This window comes from Rhinolophus hipposideros (assembly GCF_964194185.1).
Source record: "Rhinolophus hipposideros genome assembly, chromosome: 5".
NCBI classification, from domain to species: Eukaryota; Metazoa; Chordata; class Mammalia; order Chiroptera; family Rhinolophidae; genus Rhinolophus; species Rhinolophus hipposideros.
In genome coordinates this window covers 49,238,008-49,260,099 of record NC_138051.1, presented here as the reverse complement: position 1 = coordinate 49,260,099, position 22,092 = coordinate 49,238,008, and the positions used below count along the sequence as shown (strand labels likewise).

The following is a 22,092-nucleotide window of genomic DNA, read 5'->3' as shown; positions in this document are numbered from 1 at the left end:
ATTTATAATGCAGAGTAAAACATGTTTATGATTACCAATACCTTACAGAAATTAAGTTTATAAACAAAAGAAGAATGAATTTTTATTCTAGGCTTTAAGTAAAATTTACATTACTTTAGCTAAAAAACTCTGTTTTTAAATCAGCATACTAGCACATTCATGTAAGGCATTATTTTAACCAATGTGAATTAACATTTTTCATCCTAACGTAAGTCTGATGATAACAAGGCAAAGAATTCCCTTTTAGAAGAGACCTGCTTCCCTAATTAATCTCAGTACATTTTAGAGGGGAGAAACGCTACAGGTCTTACAATATTTGGATAACTTGAAGGTAAATCACATTGTTTCCGTGTGATTTGTGTTTTTACTTCTGTGCTTAAACATACCATTTTAAAACAGAGTAGTTTACCCTACTTTCTTTTCCCACCCATCCCCCCTTAGCATGTTTCCTGCTCCTCTGCTGCTGGACCAGACTTGGGCTGGCCCCAGATTCTATGTCAGAGGCCATGACCCAGGTGTCACAGCAGTCCGCAGTGCTGGCCTCATCTCTGAATAATTATATAGGGGGTATTGTGTTGGAGGGGTAGGCTTGGGGGCAGTGCAGTCACCCTGGCTAGCCATAGCCAGACCAAGGAGCTCTCCCGTCGGACTGCAGGGGAACAATAGGCCTGAAAGGGTTCACACAAAACCTGGTAGCACAAAAGATTAAATTAAAAATGGACATTTGACCAGACACTAGGTTACATCCTTCAGAATTTCACCTTTCTCACTTATTCTGAGCATTTTCTACTCTTAACATTTTCGGACTTCACATATGCTGACCTTATATCAGCAAATTTTCAGACTGCTACTTACTTTTGCATATATATATATATATATATCCTAATTTACTTAAGTATTTTTAATGTTTTGAAGCTATCTTAATTGTGACACTGTGTTGCTAATCTCAGCAAAGCTTTTCTGTAGCAGTATTTTAAGTAAATAATTCAAAGTAGTAGTGATTTTTAAAGTAATGCTTTGTATTTTCTTAAGACATTTTATTAAGCCACTCCAGCATATTCCATGTCTCTAAATTGAACAAGTGGCAGGGCATTGTCCTAAAGTAGATGCAACTGCTTTGTCTTCTTCTGGTCCTAGGAGGATCCTTTTTCCCACCACCTGAGAAGTTTCCATAGAGGGATGGAGAATAAAACTCATGAACTCTTTACCAGATTTGAGTTTTAGAAATGTTGTCAGAGGTGGACTGTCTCCTGTGGGTTGAATTTTCTCATGGTCCTGACCTCCGGTTTTCTCTTAATTTTATCTACCCCTGACCTGTCCGCTCTGACCTGGCTCTTTTCGAGACCTCTGGAGCCTCACCAAGTAACAGCTGGAAGAGACAGGGCCTAATTTTCATGACCCCTATATTATCTCTTATTGTTGGTCCACAGCTAAACACTTTGTAAATAATTGTTTTCTATTACGTGTTTTCCAGGAAACCAAACTTCTGGATATGTTAGTATTACAACAAAAAAATTCATAAAATTTGAATTGATGTCCATCAGTTTTACTATCCAAATTCATCTCCAATCAGAGAACATTTAGTCTTCATAGTGTTTGGGGGGAAGGTATGGTTTGTGGGAACTTCATACTAAGTGAACCTATTAGTTTTACCTTTTATATCTTAAGGAATTGTAAGGGCAGAACAATGATCAAAATCTGATAGGATTGGAATTCATAAAAATTTTCTCTTTAAAGAAAAAATAATGTATTCTTTAATGTTTATGTCTTTGATTATTCTGCTTTTGCTCTACTGTGTATTTGATCATTTTCAATTACATTAATATCACCCACTTATTCAGGGTCCACAACCTGGCCTCTTTCAGAGATAACCTAAAACGCGGTAGTGAGCCAAAAATGAGGTTTAATTCCCAAAGCCACTCCGTAGGAGAGGATGCCATTCTACAGAATGGGTTCTGTTAATTAATACACGTTTTGCTATTTGGCTTCTCAAATATTAGTGATTATAGGGCCTCTGGCTTTGTAAAACAGGTCCGGAAACAGAATTGGAGCCGAAGGACAAGAAAAATAATTTTAAAAAAACAAGTACTCTACATTATGGAAGATATAATAATTCATGCTCCTAAATCTGGATTTGAAGCATCAAACAAATGTTTCAGTTATTTCTAGCATACTAAAGAATCAGGGAAGTTTAAAATATATTTTTGCATATTTTATGTAGAAGAATAGTTAATTCTTAAAGGAAAACTAGTTTACTTATGTAGAAGTGTCCTTATCTATAAAATGAAAATAATAACTTTTACAGGGTTGTAGTAAGGATTGTTTAAAATAATGCATATAGGTACACAAGCTGTTGGCATATAAAAGATCATACATTTCCCCAACAACTCTATTATTCATATTTATTGTAGAACACACAGAAATACAGGAAGCCAAATAACTAAAAATTCTACCATATAGATACCCATTGTTAAAATTTGGGTACATATAAAAAGATAATGCATTTTCATTCCCCTTTATAGCTCTTTCTCCAATGACCCACCATTTCCTTGCTACTTCGTGTTTTTTGCTACCCCTATCCCTACCCCCACCCATTCCGGATGAATTTACTCTGTTAAAGGACCCAGATACCAGATGTCATTCTTACCGTGGGTGACTTCTCTGGATATTGGACATTGTGAACCAATCTCTTCTTGGCTTCCGTGACATTTTACCTTCCTGGTTCTCCTCATGACTCTTGAAGAACACTTCCCTTCTCATCCTCAGATTTCTAGTCCCTGCTGTGTTTTTTCTCCCTTGGCACCCGTCCCCTGTGCAGAGGTCTGCTGAAGATGGTTGTCCTTCCTAACTGCTTGCTCCGTACCACACTGGTCAGCTCCACTTGAATGCTCCTCTGGCATCTCTGATTCAGCATGTCATTGGCTCTGCCCAGCATATCCTCTTCCATTTCTGTTGGCCCACTCAGGCTGGTAATGTGGGAGCTTCCTTATTCCTTCTCATTAATCCCTTCTCTCAACAATTCCATTTAGACAGCTGTCTCCTCTGTGTATATAATAAAATCCACAATGCCTAGCCTGGCTGTCAGAACACTCCGAGATCTGCCCCAGCCTACCGTTTGTATGTGACCTTCATTCATTCATGCATCCTTTACTGAACACTTCCCTGTTTCTCAGCCCTGATCCCTGTGTTCCTGTCCCCAAGCCTTTGCTTATACTCTTCCCGTGGCCTCGATCTCTTCTTCACCATGTTTACTGTAAGGTCACATTCTGCTCCACTGCACGTCTATGAAGCCCTCCCCACTCCCCAAACCTGTAGTAACCATTCCCTCTTTGGAATTCCTGTGGCGTTTTAACCCACAGCTGTGCAGCTGTCATTCCTGTCTTGCATGGTACTTATTTGTACCTTTGTCTTCATTCCCCTACTGCACTGTTACCTAAACAGATTTGAGAACAACTTCCTAATCTTAAAGATGAGGAAACCGATTTCCAGGAGACTGCCTTTGCAGCTACACAGCTCCCAAATTCAAGATGAAAATGCAAGTCCCCTGAGTTTCAAACCAACCCTCTCCTCTACCTGTATTTATTTAGCACTGAAAAGTACCTACTAATTGCTAGACATTTTTCTAAGCATTTTACAAACATAAACTCATTTAATTCCCATTTTATAGATGAGGAAACTCAATTGAAACCCAAGTAGTCTGGTTCCAGAGTCTGTCCTTCAATCACACCAGCCTGCCCTTCTGCATGAGAGGGAGCATGGATTAGGAGTCACGGGGTGCTGATAGTAATTATTTTGTATTATTATTGATATTTTCATCGGTATATTATTTTTTATCAGCACGTTATCATTGATGATGTTATTATTCACAGGCATTCTTTTAATCAGTTGATGTGAATGAATTTATTTCCTCTTCCCTCCCAACACTCAAGAGGTAGATACTGTTATCATCATCATACCTATTTCATAGGGGATTTTAACCAAGGTACAGAGAGAGAGAATAATTTCCCCAAGTTACACAGTAATGAGCAAGCTGGAATTGGAATCCAGGCATCGTGGGTGTGACATCTCAGCCCTTAACCACTGTACTAGACTGTCTGTCAGCTTCAAAGTAGCACTGACTCATTATTCTAGGTGGACTGTTAGGCGAGAGGACAGGTGACAAAAACAATACTTAGCTCACAGGGTTTTTAAAAGTTCATTTGAAATTTGAAATATTTATATGTATGGCAAACACTGATCCAAGGGAGCCCTTCTCCCTTTTAACTGCTTTGCATTGTATAAAGTCTTTCATTTGATTAAACTTAAGCAATAGCCATATTTCGTGCCTCCCTGTTTTGAATTGCTAATTCATCAGTTTCAGCTGGTATCTGAACAGCTCCCACCTTAACAGCTAAATGAGTGGGGTCATGACTCTTCTTACAGGCACACAGATGCCATCTAGTGGTGGGGAAGAGAAAACACAAGTTATTCAAGTAAAAACACTGGAAGAAGCTGTGTGGGTTTGGGGTTGTTTTGTGATCTTTAGGAACATGTTGCAATAAAAAAATGGAGATGTTATACCGAAGTTTTTAGTAGGTTATTTAAGATGTTAAAAATGCAGTTAATGCACTATTACTGTTAAATCATAGGCTTTTTAAGTGGAGTTAGGTTTTTGAATAGTGCGTCTTTAAAAGATTTCGGAATTACGGGAGTCTCATTGTATTGACCTTTGTTTTTCTTATTCTGAGTTGTAGTTACTGAGGGTAATAAAAACCTAATTGTTAAAACTGGATATAATTAATAGAATGAGCTAATTTGTTGTGTCCATCTGCTTGCAGTTTCTAATGCTAGCCCTCAAACTCTTCCATAGTTCCCGTTTATGAAATAATCTACTGTTCTTTCATTAAGGAAGAAGCCTATTATTTTCTAAAGTATTATCATCATCAGGTTATTTCTTTGTTAGCATATGAGAGACAATTAGATTAATATGGACGATGTGGATGAAGGTGGATTTAACACTGAGAGGATTATATACCATGTGACATGGTTGCCAAAACAGCAAGCATTCTTTGTGGCCACAAACACAGTTCATTCAGTCATACATACAAGTCAAACACACACTTTTGCCTGTTCTATACACCAAGGAATATTAATGAGGACAGAGAGTAGTTAGAACCCAGCTTCGGTATTTGCTGATTGTTAATTTGTTGATATTCTGGATTCTAGACCTTGCTCATATGAACAAACGTCTTTGGCATTCATTTGACTTCACAGAGATAATTCCCCAACTTAAGTGTACCATATTTTTTGTAGTACGTTTTCTGTCCTCCCAGGCAACTTTACTCACATAATACTATAACAACAATAATATTGTGTGTTTACTAATTATAGGAATTGTACAAAGTCCTTAATAGGCGTGGTGTCACTTAATACTCTTTCAATCTCTCTAAGGGATTATATCTCTGTTTTCCAAAGGAAAATAAATGAGGCAAAGAAACTTGCTCAAGGTTATACAATTAGTAAACAATACAGAGTATTCATTTACCAGTCTGTCTCCTTTGGTAGATTGAAATTAAAAGCAAGAGTTAAGTCTTTCTAATTCTTGAGTCTTTCATATAAGGCCTGAATTTTTAGGAGGCACTTGATAATTGTTTTTTTGATACTGTGAACTCTTTCTTGACCAACCAGGCTTCTGGTTCTGATTCTTCCTTATGTGAAACAAACTCAAGTAGAAGAGCTAGTGGTGAGAGTGAATCAGAAAGAAAAGAAGTGAGGCAAGTCCTAGAGCCAGTGGAGAAAAGAGTATAGCCATAGCAATGTGTCACGAAGGTCTTCATTTTTTGGCCAAAGGTTGATTCCTTAATACAGAAAGATATATTAATGTGGATTGGACCACGATCACATTAACTTAAGCTGACACTCCAGAGTCATGAATCAGTGTTTGGAGTCAGATTTGTGTTAAATTAATTGGCGCTTTCCCCCCGACCCTTCATCTTTATATATTGCTAAATATTTAAGCAACTTGAACTATAAATCCAAATATTACCTATATAAAACATCACCCCTGGGGCCATTAAGTTAGCCCTATTGAGGAGTGTGTTTTTTTATATCCCTTGTGTTGAGTTTTGAAGGAACTGGCACCAACTCTCCTCTTTCTCCCTTTCTCCTCCTTCCCTCACTTGGTTTTGAGGAGGCCTGCACTATTCTTTGTGGCTACTCTTCCTGCCTCTGCTGTTTTCCTCTAAACCACATAGCCCAAGTCTGCTGAGTCTCATGTAACCAGGCACCACATACGTGGCAATGCTCAACTCAAGAAGGGCTGTAATAGGCCATGGGAATTGGTCCCCTGTGGCATTTCAGCATTGATCTGGGTTTTTGCTTTGTCCCTTATGCATTAGAGGGAGGGTCTTTGCAGAACGGTAGAGTTTTAGGACTTGTCCTACTTAAGCTCAGGTACATTATTTGTGCATTTAACTGTATTTAATATATTGGTCCTAAATTCTATTTTTTTTCACTCTGTATTTTGTTAATTGTGTAGCTGTTCTCTGTTTTCTTTCTTAGCTGAGACTCTTATTGCCTCATTTTAACATTATTTGAGGGCTCTGGTCCTTGGGTCCCCTCTTAAATTTACGAAGAGTACATGAAATCAAATTTCTAACAAACTGATGAACAAGAATGAGCCAGGTTGTCCTGGGGTCTTTGGATTAACAAATCAAAATAATAAAGTGACTAGAGTTTGAGAGTGGTGTCAGATTTTTTAAAGCCTAAAATGAGCACATGGCAAATGTACATGACTCACTGCTTAGCTCTGCTCCCAAAGTCATGGCACTTTTCTTTTTTTTTTTTTAATTGGGGAAGGCGAACAGACTTTTATTGGGGAACAATGTGTATTTCCAGGACTTTTTCCAAGTCAAGTTGTTGTCCTTTCAATCTTAGTTGTGGAGGGTGCAGCTCAGCTCCCGGTCTAGTTGTCGTTGTTAGTTGCAGGGGGTGCAGTCCACCATCCCTTGTGGCAGTTGAACCGGTAACCTTGTGGTTGAGAGCCCACTGGCCCATGTGGGAACTGAACCAGCAGCCCTCGGCATTAGGAGCACGGATTTCCAACCACCTGAGCCACCAGGCCGGCCACTTTTCATTTTTTAAAACGAGATTCTTTGTACAGCATAAAGAGGAGACCACATGTGAACAACTGTGAATGGGTTTTCCCTCTCCTTTAAATTGTTTTTTTCTACATAGTATGTCCTATTTATTTTTCTACTAAAATTTCCAAATTCTTGTTTTACCCTTTTTATGTGGACAGAAAGGAATCTAGTGTCCCCACTCCCAACCCCACCCTGTACTTCATTTGCCTGTTCAGTGGCTTACCTTTTCCTGACCTCATGTAAGCTGGCAGGAGAAGGAAGGAGCCCAGCCCTGGAGATGGTTGCAATGGCTACTTGGGTGAGTTCCAGGTGGGCATCAGGAGTGTGCTTCCACATGTGGGCTTGCTGGAGTCAGTGCTGAGTGGGGAATAGCCAGGTGCTGAGGCTGTTAAGGGAGCAACTCTATTCTGTTATCTCCCCAGAACATATAGGCTGCTTCTGTCTGATCAGCAAAAAAAAAAAAAAAAAAAAAAAAAAAAAACCACGTTAATTCTAGGTTTCAAATTTAGTTTAAGCAGTTCCCTTTTTAAAGGAGAATAAGGGAAAACTTGAAGAATAAAAAAAAAAAAAACTTCCAGAGAAGTATTCGTAAAGTGTTGATCAATTGCACAGTAGATAAAAAGATTAACTCTCCACCTATCTTCGTAACCCTCATCACAATCAGCTTTCTTTTATATAAGAGGTGGCTGTATTTGTGTCTGGCTTCCTGAGACCGTGAGCTACTTTGGGCAAATTCAGTCTCATCCTTTCTTTTCTGTATCTGCTACATTCTTGACATAATACCTCACACTCAGGAAGTTTCCCCAAAGATACTCTTCTGAGTATAGACAAAATAAAATATTTTTGAAGATTGCACTGTGAATTCATAAAGAACCAGATTGCAAAGAGCCAAGTGAATTCCATTTGTACCCATTCAGAGAGAGTATTTATAATATTGAACTCAGGATTCAGTTGGCTAATCAGTTCAGCAATATGGTAGGAGGAAAAAAAGAAAAAGATTCAAATTAACTAGCCCTTAATCTGAACCAAAATCTTTTGAATCTTAGCATTTTGGTGCTGACTATTGGAAATCATTCGAGTGGTGAAATCCAAATGTGTTTTTATGTTTTCTGGTAATTATTTTATAAACTATTTGAAAATAGTTCTATTTTAAAATTTGTTGTAAGGAGATAGATTAACTTGCTGTGACAAAAACACATATATTTGTTTAAATTTAAAGGTCCTGTACTTTGTCATATCTACAAGTTCTTGTATCACCTGTCTATGACATTAGACATGCTACTTAATACCTTTTTACCACAGTTTACAAAAAAATGGGAATAGCATATGAGTATATCCTATAGTTTTATGATACTCAACTTAATATATTTAAAAAGCATTTTCCGGACCGGCCTGGTGGCTCAGGCGTTTGGAGCTCTATGCTCCGAAGGCTACCAGTTCGATTCCCACATGGGCCAGTGGGCTCTCAACCACAAGGTTGCCGGTTCAATTCCTCGAGTCCTGCAAGGGATGGTGGGCTCTGCCCCCTGCAACTAAGATTGAACACGGCACCTTGAGCTGAGCTGCCGCTGAGCTCCCAGATGGCTGTCGGTTGGAGCGCGTCCTCTCAACCAGAAGGTTGCCGGTTTGATTCCCGCAAGGGGTGGTGGGCTGCGCCCCCTTCAACTAGCAACTGCAACTGAACCTGGAGCTGAGCTGTGCCCTCCACAACTAAGACTGAAAGGACAACAACTTGACTTGGATAAAAGTTCTGGAAGTACACACTGTTCCACAATAAAGTCCTGTTCCCCTTCCCCTATTAAAAAAAAAACACAAAAAACAAACCAAAGGACAACAAAAAATAATTAATCTATTGCTAAGTCTGAGGTCATGAATATTTACCCCTAAATTAAAAAAAAAAAACAATTTCCATAGGATAGTCAAAAGTTATTCTTACCTTTTTATCTATAAGGTACAGAAATTTTCTAAGGTATATACATTTTTCGTATTGTGTTTTTAATTTTATCAAAACAAATAGAAATAAAATTTATATTTTAGGAAATCTTTAAATGGATTTTTTTTAAAGATTTTATTGGGGAAGGGGAACAGGACTTTATCGGGGAACAGCGTATACTTCCAGGACTTTTTTCCAAGTCAAGTTGTTGTCCTTTCAATCTTAGTTGTGGAGGGCGCAGCTCAGCTCCCCATCCAGTTGCCGTTACTAGTTGCAGCCTGCAACCTTGTGGTTGAGAGGATGCGCTCCAACCAACTGAGCCATCCAGGAGGCAGCTCAGCCAGCTCAAGGTGCCATGTTCAATCTGAGTTGCAGGGGGCAGAGCCCACCCTCCCTTGTGGGACTCGAGGAATTAAACCGGCAACCTTGTGGTTGAGAGCCCACTGGCCCATGTGGGAATCTAACCGGCAGCCTTTGGAGTTAGGAGCATGGAGCTCTAACCGCCTGAGCCACCGGGCCAGCCCCAGAAATCTTTAAATGGATTTTAATATTAAATGGTAGAATATATTAATCAGTTTCTAAAATATTTATATAAACTCAAATTACTTTGGAGAGTTGAATAAACTTCACATTTGATTTTTGGATTTTTAAATGTTTGAATTCACTCTAGAATTATCTTTATTTTTTTATTGTAAGTCCTTTTCCTCATTCTATATACTTATTAAAGATGATTATTTTCCACTTCTGGGTATATACCAAAAGGAAGTGAAATCAGTATCTCTAGATACCTGCACCCCATGTGTTTTGCAGCATTGTTCACAATAGGCAAGGTAATGGGAACAACCTAAATTTCTGATGACTGACGAATGGATTGAAAAGTGTGGCATGTGTGTGTGCAGACACACACACAATGCAGTATTATTCAGCCTTAAAAAAGAATGAAATCTTGCCATTTGCATAGCATCAGTGAACCTTGAGGACATTGCTAAGTAAAGTAATCCAAATACAGAAAGACAGTGACTGTATGATCTCACATACGGCATCTAAAATAGTTGAACTTAGAAAAACAGAGTAGAATGATGGTTGCCAGGAGTGGGAAGGTGGAGGATATGGGATGAGATGGTCAAAGGCAACAAAGTTTCAAGAATAAGTTTTTGAGACCTAATAATGTACAGCATAGGGACTATAGTTATAAATACTGTATTGTAGACTTAAAATTTGCTAAGGATGTAAGTCTGCTTTCACCACACCTACACACACACAAATGGTAACTATATGAGATGGTAGATATGTTAATTAGTTTGATTGTAGTGATCATTTCACAGTGTGCATGTATATCAAGCATAAAGTTGTACACCTTAAATATATACAACTTTTGTTTGTCGACCATACCTTAATAAAGCTGGGAGAATATTTCTGAACAGCATTTATTTTTGCCCTAAGCAAGCACTCTATAGTTCAATGTTGTCATAAACAGTTACACTTAAACTTACTTATAGCATTAAACTTCTTGTATAGCTTCTAAAGCATGTCATTGAAATTTTGTAACCATTTATTTCCTCAAAGGCCAGAAAAATTTTTTTATTTTAACATGCAGACTTGTTTTCAGATTGTGATAGTTAATGAACACCACTAGAGGGAGCTCCATCTCGTCTTTCTCAGTGAATTCAGCTCTCATCTTGCAAAGTAGGTTTGTGGAAGGGTATACTTTAAAAATAAACTTAAATAACACATGGTTATAAAAATTTTCAAAGGTATTAAAGGATGACACTTGTAATTCTCCTTAACTTTGAGGGGAAAAACATCTCACTTTTAATAAACTACCCCCGAATAAACAAAAACTTCTACGTAGTGTAACTTCTTATAAGTGAGTCATCACACAACCCAAGTCCTTTAAAATCGAGAATCTATCTCTGGTCAGTTGAGGAGGAGGAGGAAGTGTGGTAGTAGTAATGTTATTGTTTGAAGTGAGGTTAAGTAAAGTGAAATTTTAAATAATTGGTAGATGTTCACAATAGGAATGTCATACTAAGGTGAATTGCTGAGTCATTGTGTAGGATAGGGAGAGAGAAAATTTTATTTCTCTTAGAACTGTTACTCATTCAAAAAAAAATTTAAACCAAAGTCTAGAAAGGCTCTAGAACCTTTGTTTGTATTTAGATGGCTGGACCTAATTATTACCTGTTGGTTTCTTGGTAGATCCCAGAAGAAAATACCACGTGAGGCTACTGGCTTACAACAACATAGAAGATGGCTATCAGGCAGATCAGACAGTCAGCACTCCGGGATGCGTGTGTAAGTAAGAGTTATGGTAGTTTGTTTTCCTGTATATGGCTCGCACTCCTTTTCCTTCTTTAAATTTAAGTCTCATTACTACATGGAAGCTATAGTGGTTTTATTATTTTATATCCTCTATGATGCCTAACGTAGTATCTTGAACAAGTACATGCTCAGGAAGCATTTAAGTGAGCTTTTTAAAGAACCTATTTTACTCTTGCTTGAGAAAGACCATAAGAAATTTAACTGGCAAAATAACCCTGAATACATACATACACTGAGTTTTCTTTTTATCTGCTCTAACCTTGAGGCTAATTATTTCCTTTCAATTGTTATTCAGTTTTATTGCTACTAAGAGCTCTTTGGTTTTATTGGTGCTAAAGTGAGTGTTGGTCTAGTTTTAAGTCTGCTACTGGCTTTCTGAATGCTTTTGGCTGGTAGCTTGATTTCTCTAAGCTTCTGTTTTAAAATCTAAGTATTGATAATATTTGATTCCTTATCTAACTTGTGGAAGAGTTGTTCAGATTTGAATAATAGATCTCTAGACCACTACAAACCTCTCATGGAAGAAAGACCTAAAGTCAACTTATAGGGTGGGATATTATGATTTTACCCTTTACCACTTTCTACATTAAATGTTAGGCCATGAGGTAAATTAATATTATCTTTTCCAATAGCTGTTCGTGATCGCATGGTCCCTCCTCCACCGCCCCCCCACCATCTCTATGCGAAGGCTAACACCTCATCTTCCATCTTCCTGCACTGGAGGAGGCCTGCATTCACCACTGCACACATAATTAATTACACCATCCGCTGTAACCCTGTCGGCCTGCAGAATGCTTCTTTGGTTCTATACCTTCAAACGTATGTAGCTTCTATTAATAGTTGGGTTTTTTTGCTGTCCTCCCCATTTATACTACTTACCATCTTGGACCAGCTTGAGCTTCAGCTATAAGCATTTGTCTCAGGACTTACCTTACTTATACAATGTTCTGGGGATTTTGTATTTTTACCATATTCAGTTCTGAAACTGCAATTTTTGACAATTAATTTCCTTCTGTAAATGATTTTTTTGTTTTGTTTCCGCAGCCTCATGCAAAAAGATTAGGCAAGAAGCTATTTTTACTTTCAAGTAGCTAATGAAAAGCATGTTTACAGAAGGAAACAAAAGACCATTTTCACGCTGGCATCAAAAAATAAAGCTAGTTATCATGTTTTCTAGTTTATAGATAAGATGCCCATCACTATGATTTGAAAGAATAACTTGACTTCCAATATTTCAGAGGAAATCCCTTTATATTAGGACATTCATATGCTGTTAATTTCCTAGTTTCCTCTCAGAGAGGACATTTGTAGGCTTATTTTTATGGGGTAATACTCAATATAGTATCTTAGCAATCAGATTGCTCGTCCAGTGTAAAAACTTTTTTTTAAAGAAAATAGGAGCTAATGAGTAATAACTGTATGCCCTCCCCACCTGCATTGGTTGGAAGTACTGATGCTCTTTTAGAAACAATGTGCTACCAGCATTAACGAATTCATTGCTCACTATTATAGATCAGAAACTCACATGTTGGTTCAAGGTCTAGAACCAAACACCAAATATGAATTTGCTGTTCGATTGCATGTGGATCAACTTTCCAGTCCCTGGAGTCCTGTTGTCTACCATTCTACACTTCCAGAAGGTAAAGAAAACAGCTCCCGTTGGGTTTTAACTAAATGTTTTAAAAATACGTGTCACTTTGAAGAGAAGGCTACCCTGGTTGCCACCTACCAGTTGATGTGTATGTATTTGTTTTGTTTCTTAACTTTTGAAACGTCTTTTCCTGTATTAAATTTGATTGTTTTCCTCTCTGTGTATGTGTTGCACAGGCAAGTGGGCTTAAATTTAGTATCTCTGTAGGGAACACTAAATTTTTTTTAAATCAGATGTCCTGTTGTTCAAGGCTGAACCAGAATCCTTCACAATGCAAATGTGTGACTGCTGCGTGTGTTAGCAATGTTAGGAGCGCACATTAGAGCCTATGTCTATATGAGTGGTCGCATGATGCTGTGCAGTGCAGTAGATGTGACGCCTGATTGAGCACCCATTCTATAGCTTACCTGTGGCTCTAGCGAAGAGCTTTCATGTCTCTAGACCTGCATTTCCTTTTCTCTAGAACAGAGATGAAGACCCTAGATGATCTGGAAGGGCCCCTATATTAATTATTCAGAGAGAAAGCAAAGGACATTTATTTCAGCGAGCAAGGGCTTCTTCGCTATAGTTTTAGTAACACTCCATGTGCAATGTGGGGCCAAAACCCAGCTCTTCACACTTTTAGCTCATGTTAAAAATGGGATCAGTTAAAATCTCAAGACCTCACTACTTTTTATAAATTGTTAGTGTAAAGCCTACCCTATAAACTCACTGATTCACAACTTTTTGGAGAATAACTGAATCATTTTCTTCTCAGAAGTATTTTCTTCTGTGGCTTCTTAGGTCAGGTTGAACATATATTCTATAGATGTTTTAGTGAGAAATGCAGTTTCTTAGAAATGTAGTTTAGATTTAGTACTTAATAAGACTCAGTATCTAATGATCAGGTCCTACTAGTGGAACTGTTAACCTAGTAATCAGTTTGGCAAAATGATATCAAAAGCCCTAAAAAAGCTACACTCTCTGACTTAGTAATTCCCCAGCTAGGCATCTATCATCTCCTTTATATATTTCTTAATGTTTCGAACATTATAAATATGAAGTTAGCTTTCAGAAAAAGAAGAAAAATAGTATTTTACTATTGTTACTAATAATCTGTAAAAGCTGTGATTTTCAGATGTTTTTATGGTGGATTCTAGGTTTTCAAACTCATTTCTATGCCTGTCAATCTATTAGCCAGATATTTGAGAGTTTATGACCATTTTATCCTAATAATACCATATTTTCTACATGTGTGCACAGCACCAACAGGCCCACCAGTTGGAGTAAAAGTGACGCTGATAGAGGATGACACTGCTCTGGTTTCTTGGAAACCCCCTGATGGCCCAGAGACAGTTGTGACGCGTTATACTATCTTGTATGCGTCGAGAAAGGCCTGGATTGCAGGAGAGTGGCAGGTCCTACACCGAGAAGGTAAATATGATCGTAAATTACCAAAGAGAATGAAGGGTGATTATTTATGATAGGAAAACAAAGGGAAAGAGGGATCTAGAGTTTGTTTTGAATTTATATTTATGAAGTAACTATTAAAGATTTTGGTTTTATTCAAATAGCATTGGGAAACCGTCAACATATTTTAAGCACGAGCATATGATTCCTAGTCACTGAAGAAACGTGAAAGTAATTAAAGTACTTTCCAGCAATACAATTTTAAAGCTCTATTACTTATATATTGCTACCTACGTAACAAACCACTCTACAACGTAATCACTTTATTTTCTTACAATTCTGTGGGTCAGCAATTTGGATTGGGCTCAGCGGGGCAGTTCGTCTGTTGGTCTCTCCTGTCACTCGTGGCTGTAAATCATCTCACAGTTTTAATATAGGGAAGGGACATGAGGACTGTTTTTGCAAAAGAAGGAACTAAGGTTGGATTCCAAGCCTGCTCCCTACGTGCTGCCAGACACAGAACTCAGACAGATGTTTGAATTCTTTCCTATGTGAAGGCAAGAACCTTCTTTTCCTATAACCGTTTCAAGCGATGTGCACGCTAAAATGGTATACCAGAAATGTAATATGAAATTGTGTGTAATTTAAAGGATCAGAAATTACAGCCTTTACACTTCCTGATATACAGTAAATCAGCACAAACTACTCAATTATTATAAAAATCTAAAAGGCACTAAAGGAAATCATGCTCCTACAGCAATTCCTGAACTCTGTTCTCCATAGCATGAGTTTCCCAAGATCATAAAGGTGCCCCTCTTAAAAAAAAGTTCCATGACTAAATAAATTTGAGAAACATCATATACCTTTCCCTCCCATTAGAGAGTCACATTGGAAATTAAAGTCCTTTACTAAAGGAATCCATTTAACTCAACATTTGCCAAATAAATTGGATTACTAATAGTAGGAACATTTAATTAAATGAATTCTTATTGAATGATTATTATGTGGCAGGCTCTTTTCTAGGCATTGGGAATATCATAGTGAACAAAACAATGTCCCTTCCTCATTGGAACTTACACACAAGGTAACACGCAAATATACAAATATTCAGGTAGTGTCATAAGTACTATAAAGAAAACTATAATAGGAGGAAAAGACAAGTGATAGGAGGTAGTAGGGTAAGTTCTTTTGGAAGAAATGACATCTGAGCAGAGCCATGTGGATATCTGGGGAAGTGCAAAGGGCTTGAGACAGTAGTGTGCTTGGCATATTAGTGAACAAGAAGGGCAAGGAGGCTGGGGTGGGGGGGAGAACAGACAGCGGGAAATGAGGGGGGAGGTAACTGAGGGCAGATCTTGCAGGCCAGACTTTCTGGACCATAGATTTTATTTTAAGAAAGATGGAAGACATTGGAGACTTTTGTTCAGATTTACATTTTAAAAGTATTACTCTGGCAGTCACCAGAAAAATAGATTATAAAGAGGTAAGAGGAGAAGTTAGGAGACTATTTAATACACAGGTATCCATGTGAGAATTAATGGGGTGATAATGAGGAAGGTAGTAAGAAACTCTTAGAACATAATTTGAGTGAACTGCCTACTAGATTTGCTGCAAATTTATATCAGGTGTAAAAAAAAGAGAAGCAAAATTGGTGGGGAAAACCAAGGATTTGGTTTTGAACATGTTAAATTTGAGATGCCTCTTAGATGTCCAAGTAAAGAGGTTGAGCAAGCAGTGGGAAGGTTAAGTTCATGGGACTAGTGGCATAACTTAGAAGTCAGCAGGGTGTAGATGATATTTAAGACTGTGGAACTGGAAAAAAAAATCACTTAGAAAGTGTGGATGGAAGATGGAAAGGTCTGAGACTGCATTCTGGGATGCTTCTCCAACCTTGAAATCTTACCCCTTGCTTTTACATTTTAAATGAACACTCCTTTGGTTACAAATAGCTTATTTTAATATAAGGTCAACTGGCATTTACTGAGAATTCTTTTGTATAAAGCATTATGCTAGCAGTTCAATCAAATTATGCTGTTGAAATATGAAAAAAATTTCCTGTCCTCCAGAAAGGGAAGGGGGGAGGTCATAGATGAGGAAGAAGATTTACTTTCATCAAGTATATACACTTGGGTCAGACACTGGCCAATAGTAGTTTATTTAGTCTTTATAATAATTACCGAGGTGTGAATTATTGCCCCCATGAGGAAAGCAAAGTTCAGTAATGCGCCCCAAGTCACAAATTACTTAGTTGGTAGCATGCCAACATTTGATCAACATTGATACAACTATTCCACTGTCTGGTTTGTGAAATCCTAGTCTAGCTAAAGATTCAGATACATATAAAAAGCAGTAGACTGAAATAATCACACTGGGAGTGAGATAGTCTGCTGAGAGAATATGGGGACAGACAGTTCACTTTAATATTTGAAAACTGCTTTGAGTGTGCTCATTGGGGAACCAGAATGTTATAGTTTCCTTTTTTATTTTTTTTTTTTGTCTGAAGGACGGGAAGCACGCATGCACACAAATGCACACTCAGCTCATCGCTTATAACATTTAAATTAAGTGAAAAGACTTTTAATTTCAGGCAATGATTAGTTTTTGCCACGGACTTTAAAAAAATTATGTGTAAAGTATTCTATGATAAAATGGAAACTCAATTTTTTTATATGTCAATTTGTGGAGAAATTGAAATTTTCTTCTTTTTAGCTAATTGTAGCATGTCACAGTACATCTTAGTTTTTAAATTCACCTGCCTAAGAACATGGTAAGAGTGGAAAGATTCTTCCTGATTCTAAATAGGGGTCAGTTTGTTTATTTAACAGTTGTATACTCAAGTAGCTCACACTCTCTTCAGGCCAACTTGAAACCAAAGAATATGAAAACAAGCTGTGTTTGGCTCTTCACATTGCCACTTGGTTCAGCTGCCTCACACCATGTGATCTGCAGAGGTGGCCTCTGAATCATGTCCTCAGCTCTAAGTCACCCCACATTTCACTTGCATAATGAAATATACTCTTACAAGTGCACTAGAGTGGCCAGCTCTGGCCTGGAGGCGACTGCTACAAACTATTGTAAGCTCTTTGAAGCTATTGTAACGATTCCCTGAGTCAGGAAAAAATGAGATGAAATTGCAGTAGAAAAGCTAAGTTCCCCTGTGAATATCCACCTATAAATGCAGTGCTGGAACAATTTTCTGGTTGAATTTCTGTTACACCTTTCTTAACATTAGGATTGATTGCTAGGATGGGAGTCCCTTTTGGAACAAAAATACTTCAGTGCAGTGGCAGAACAAGAGCAGACAGACCCCTCATGAAATAGCAGTGTCTAAATAAGAATCCTCCTTAGCAGTCATGCCAACAGAGAAAATACTTTTTGATATCAAATGCATATATAAATTCAAATGAAGATTAATTTTGGAGAGAAGTATAACAGATGCTAAGCAGATTGGTGGTGGTATTTTGATAGTTAATCTGAGGTGTAAGTCTTCAACACTGAGGTTCCCACATAACTTTGGCATTTTCTTTCCTGTTTATATTCAAGAAATCTTAGATAATGTTTAGGAGGGTGAAACATATTTTCATATTTTCAAAAATAATTGTGTTGTTTCTAATTTAAGAAGTAAGGACAAGGTCATCTATCACAGGGAGTACCATAGTAGTTTAAACATTTCTAAAAGAAAAAAAAGACTCTCACATTGGATTTTTAATATTATTGAATCTGGGTTCATTATCCCATTCGCTTTTTACCCATGTTTGAAAATTCCATAATAAAATCTTTTTAATGTTTTTGTATGTAAAGAGTAAAAACATTATATGAGTGTGTGTGTGTGTGTGTGTGTGTGTGTGTATAGTAAAAGAACATATACATAAAAAACAAAAAGATGCATGCTACTCTTAAGAACCACTCCTAAAACAAAATTACAAAGAAGAATTATGTAGGGGAAGTGTGCGTGGTATAACATTAAGTAAAAACTCTAGGATAGAAAAATGCATGTAGTAAATATGTACTCACACATGTATGGTGCAGACACACAGATACACCAAAATGTTAACAATGGGAGATTGTCATTTATATTTAGCATTATTTGCCAAATGTTCTACAATGAATATGTGTTACTTTTATAATCAGAAAAATATTTTAAAAATAAAGGACCATGATTGTGTGATTAAAATACTGAATAAAAGACAACATTTACTTAATTTGTAATTGATGTATTTATTTATAGGGGCAATAACCATGGCTTTGTTAGAAAACCTAGTGGCAGGAAATGTGTACATTGTCAAGATATCTGCATCCAATGAAGTGGGGGAAGGACCCTTTTCAAATTCTGTGGAGTTGGCGGTACTTCCAAAGGAAACTTCTGAATCAAATCAGAGACCCAAGCGTTTAGATTCTGCTGATGCTAAAGGTCTGTATACTGTCACCGTCACTGATTTTTGTTAAGAAAAGTAAGTCATATGTATTTTTCAGCTCCCCTGCACTTTATTTCTGCTCCTACAATGACCATATCCCGAAACCTGTACTCAGTTCCTTGAATTGTTGCCAGTGAGGTTCTGAGGCTGTAGAGCTGCATGGCTCTTCCCTGCACTCGTAGAAGGAGACAAACTAACGTCAGAATTAACTGCAGTTTTCAGATCACTATGTCCCAGTTCTCTCTTATCTCAGCTGTGCAACCACCAAAACAGTAGAGGCACACACTGCCCTGAAGTGATGGGAGTAGGCGTCCCAGGAGATTTCATGGAAATAAACAGCAGTGGTGGTTATGGTGTTCAAGCTCAGAAGAGCATGTTTTTCATTAAGTTTTCACCACAGAAAAATAGCCTTTCCAGAAAGAAAGTTGTTTCTGTCCAGAAAAGCAATTGAAAAAAATACCTTTTTCTTTTTAAAATTAAAAAAAATGTTTTTTCCAATTACAGCTGACATTCAGTATTATTTTACATTAGTTTCAGGTGTACAGCATAGTGGTTAGACATTTATATAATTTATAGAGTGATGCCCCCAATTAGTCTAGTACCCACCTGGTACTATACATAGTTGTTGCAATATTACTGATTATATTCTCTGGGCAGTACTTGACATCCCCATACCTATTTTGTGACTACCAATTTGTATTTCTTAATTCCTTCACCTTTATCCAGCTCTCCAACCTTCCTCCCCTCTGGCAACCATCAGTTTGTTCTCTGTATCTATGAGTCTGTTTCTGTTTCATTTATTCATTTTGTTCTTTAGATTCCACACAGAAGTGTGATCATACAATATTTGTCTTTATTAGTCTGACTTATTTCTCTTAGCATAATACCCTCTAGGTCCATCCGTATTATCACAGATGGTAAGATTTCATTCTTTGTTATGCTGAGTAGTATTCCATTTTATACATGTACCACTTCTTCTTTATCCAATCATGTATTTACAGGTACTTGGGTTGCTTCCATATCTTGGTTATTGTAAATAGTGCTTCAGTGAACATAGGGGAGCATATATCTTTTCAAATTAGTGTTTTGGATTTCTTCAAATAAATATCCAGAAGTGGAATTGCTGGGTCATAAGATAGTTTTATTTTTAATTTGTTGAGGAACCTCCAAACTGTTTTCCATAGTGGTTGTACCAATTTGCAATCCCACCAACAGTGCATGAGGGTTCCCTTTTCTCCACATCCTTGCTAGCACTTGTTGTTTGTTGATTTATTGACACTGGCCATTCTGACAGGAGTGAGGTGGTATCTCACTCATTGTGATTTTAATTTGCATTTCTCTGATTAGTGATGTTGAACTTTTTTTCACATGTCTTTTGGCTATTTTATGTCCTCTTTGAAGAAATGTCTGTTCAGATCCTCTGCCTATTTTTTAATCGGATTGTTTGTTTTTTTGGTGTGGAGTTGTTTGAGTTCTTTATGAATTTTGGATATTAACCTCTTATTAGATGTCTTACTGGAGAATATCTTCTTCTATTCAGTAAGACGTCTTTTTGTTTTGTTGGTGGTTTCCTTTGCTGTGCAAAAACTTTTTAGTTTAGTCCCATTTGTTTATTTGAAAAAAAATATCTTTAAAGAGCCACCCTAACTCCACTCAGGGCAACTTTCCTGTTCTGAAGGAAGCCAGGGCCCCCTGTGGTGCAGGACTAGACATCTCCTTTTTTTCTTGTCTGAGGGAGTAGGCCTGTGGGGAGCGGAGGGGCAACAGATTTAAATGGAGGAAATGCCAGCTGAACTCAGGACAGAATTAAGGAAAGGCTCATAGCTCTTCAGAGGATAGTCATTTAGTGGTGTGTGTGTGTGTGTGTGTGTGTGACTGTGTGTGTGTGTGTGAGAGAGAGAGAGAGAGAGAGAGAGAGAGACAGACAGACAGACAGACAGACAGAGACAGAGAGAGACAGAGAAACAGAGAAAGAGAATGAATGAGAAGGACACACATGCCCAGGGAAAGAGAGAAAGGAAATAAAAAACAGGGCAATCAGATTTAAGCACAGGAAGGGGATAGCCAGAGTAGCTACCATATCAGTAGGGGAAACGGAGAGCACAGCATGTATTGGCACCTCAAATACATTGCTACTGAAAGTGTCTAGGGACCAGCAGCACAAGTATCAAGAATCGCCCAAGAGCTTGTAAGATGTGCAGAATCATGGCCCCCACAGCAGACCTAGTGAGTCAGAATCTGCATTTTAACATATCGCCTAGTGAATCATATGCACATCAGAGTGTGAGAAGCACTGCTGTGTAAATGCAAACACATAAATGGAAAACTAATCTAATGTAGCTCTGCTTTTGAGGTTACATGACATGAAAGCTAATCTTTGGTCCATCAAGGAACCACTGTGCCTTGTGCCTTTTAGCATTATAAATTATAAACTGATGTTCACGTTTGATGTAATAATATATCTAGAACTCATATTTAGAATCTTCACTATGGGAAGATAAACTGATCTTTGAGATCACTGATAAGAGTATAATATGTGTCTTTTCTGCTTAGATATTGTCAAAAGTTTTCCTATGAGAGGAAGGAAAATTATAGAAAGGCAAATATCTGTCCGATCATTATGATAAATGGAAACATTGATTTTTTTTTTGATTCTGAGTAAATGTTTTTCCCCTTCTAGTTTATTCAGGCTATTACCATCTGGACCAAAAATCAATGACTGGCATTGCTGTAGGTGTTGGCATAGCCTTGACCTGTATCCTCATCTGTGTCCTCATCCTGATATACCGAAGTAAAGCCAGGTGTGTTTCTGTTGCTAGAGATGTTGAGGTGGTTAAAAAACATTTAAATTGCAGTGACCACAAGAAGCAAATTGAAACCAAGTGCCTTTAAGAGTAACTGGGATTTTCTACTTTAAAATAAATGCATTATCTCTTGAGTTCTTAACAGCTATAGGGATGTGTACTCACTTTGGAAGAGGATTGTTTTCTTGCCATGTGAAAATTTACAGTGCTGATAAAATTTTGTTAAATGAGGACCTAGTTGCTTTCATTTCCTTAGTATTTTGAGAAACACAGAGTACATCCTTCAGTTTAAAAACAAATGACATGCTTAATCTCTGTCAGGCAATCTCATCTGTAGTTTGACGTCAGCTAAATTCTCAGCATTCAGCAAACTGGTATATTTCTAGCCTTTTATATATTTTGGCTTTTCCTTTATTTTCTTAAGGTTCTTTTTTAAATTAAAAAAAAAAAGCAAAAT

The 22,092-nt window shown here is 37.5% G+C and overlaps 1 protein-coding gene across 1 annotated transcript in view; it reads left to right on the top strand.

Moving 5' to 3' along the window:
- Positions 1-22,092, top strand: part of PRTG (protogenin) — a gene marked incomplete at its 5' end in the record, with an annotated part of 112,302 nt that overhangs the window by 77,522 nt on the left and 12,688 nt on the right. The window contains 6 exons of the mRNA XM_081048967.1: positions 11,254-11,349; positions 12,009-12,195; positions 12,889-13,016; positions 14,270-14,440; positions 18,645-18,827; positions 21,512-21,632. Coding sequence (XP_080905093.1) covers positions 11,254-11,349; positions 12,009-12,195; positions 12,889-13,016; positions 14,270-14,440; positions 18,645-18,827; positions 21,512-21,632 — 886 coding nt within the window. The remainder of the gene's footprint in view (positions 1-11,253; positions 11,350-12,008; positions 12,196-12,888; positions 13,017-14,269; positions 14,441-18,644; positions 18,828-21,511; positions 21,633-22,092) is intronic.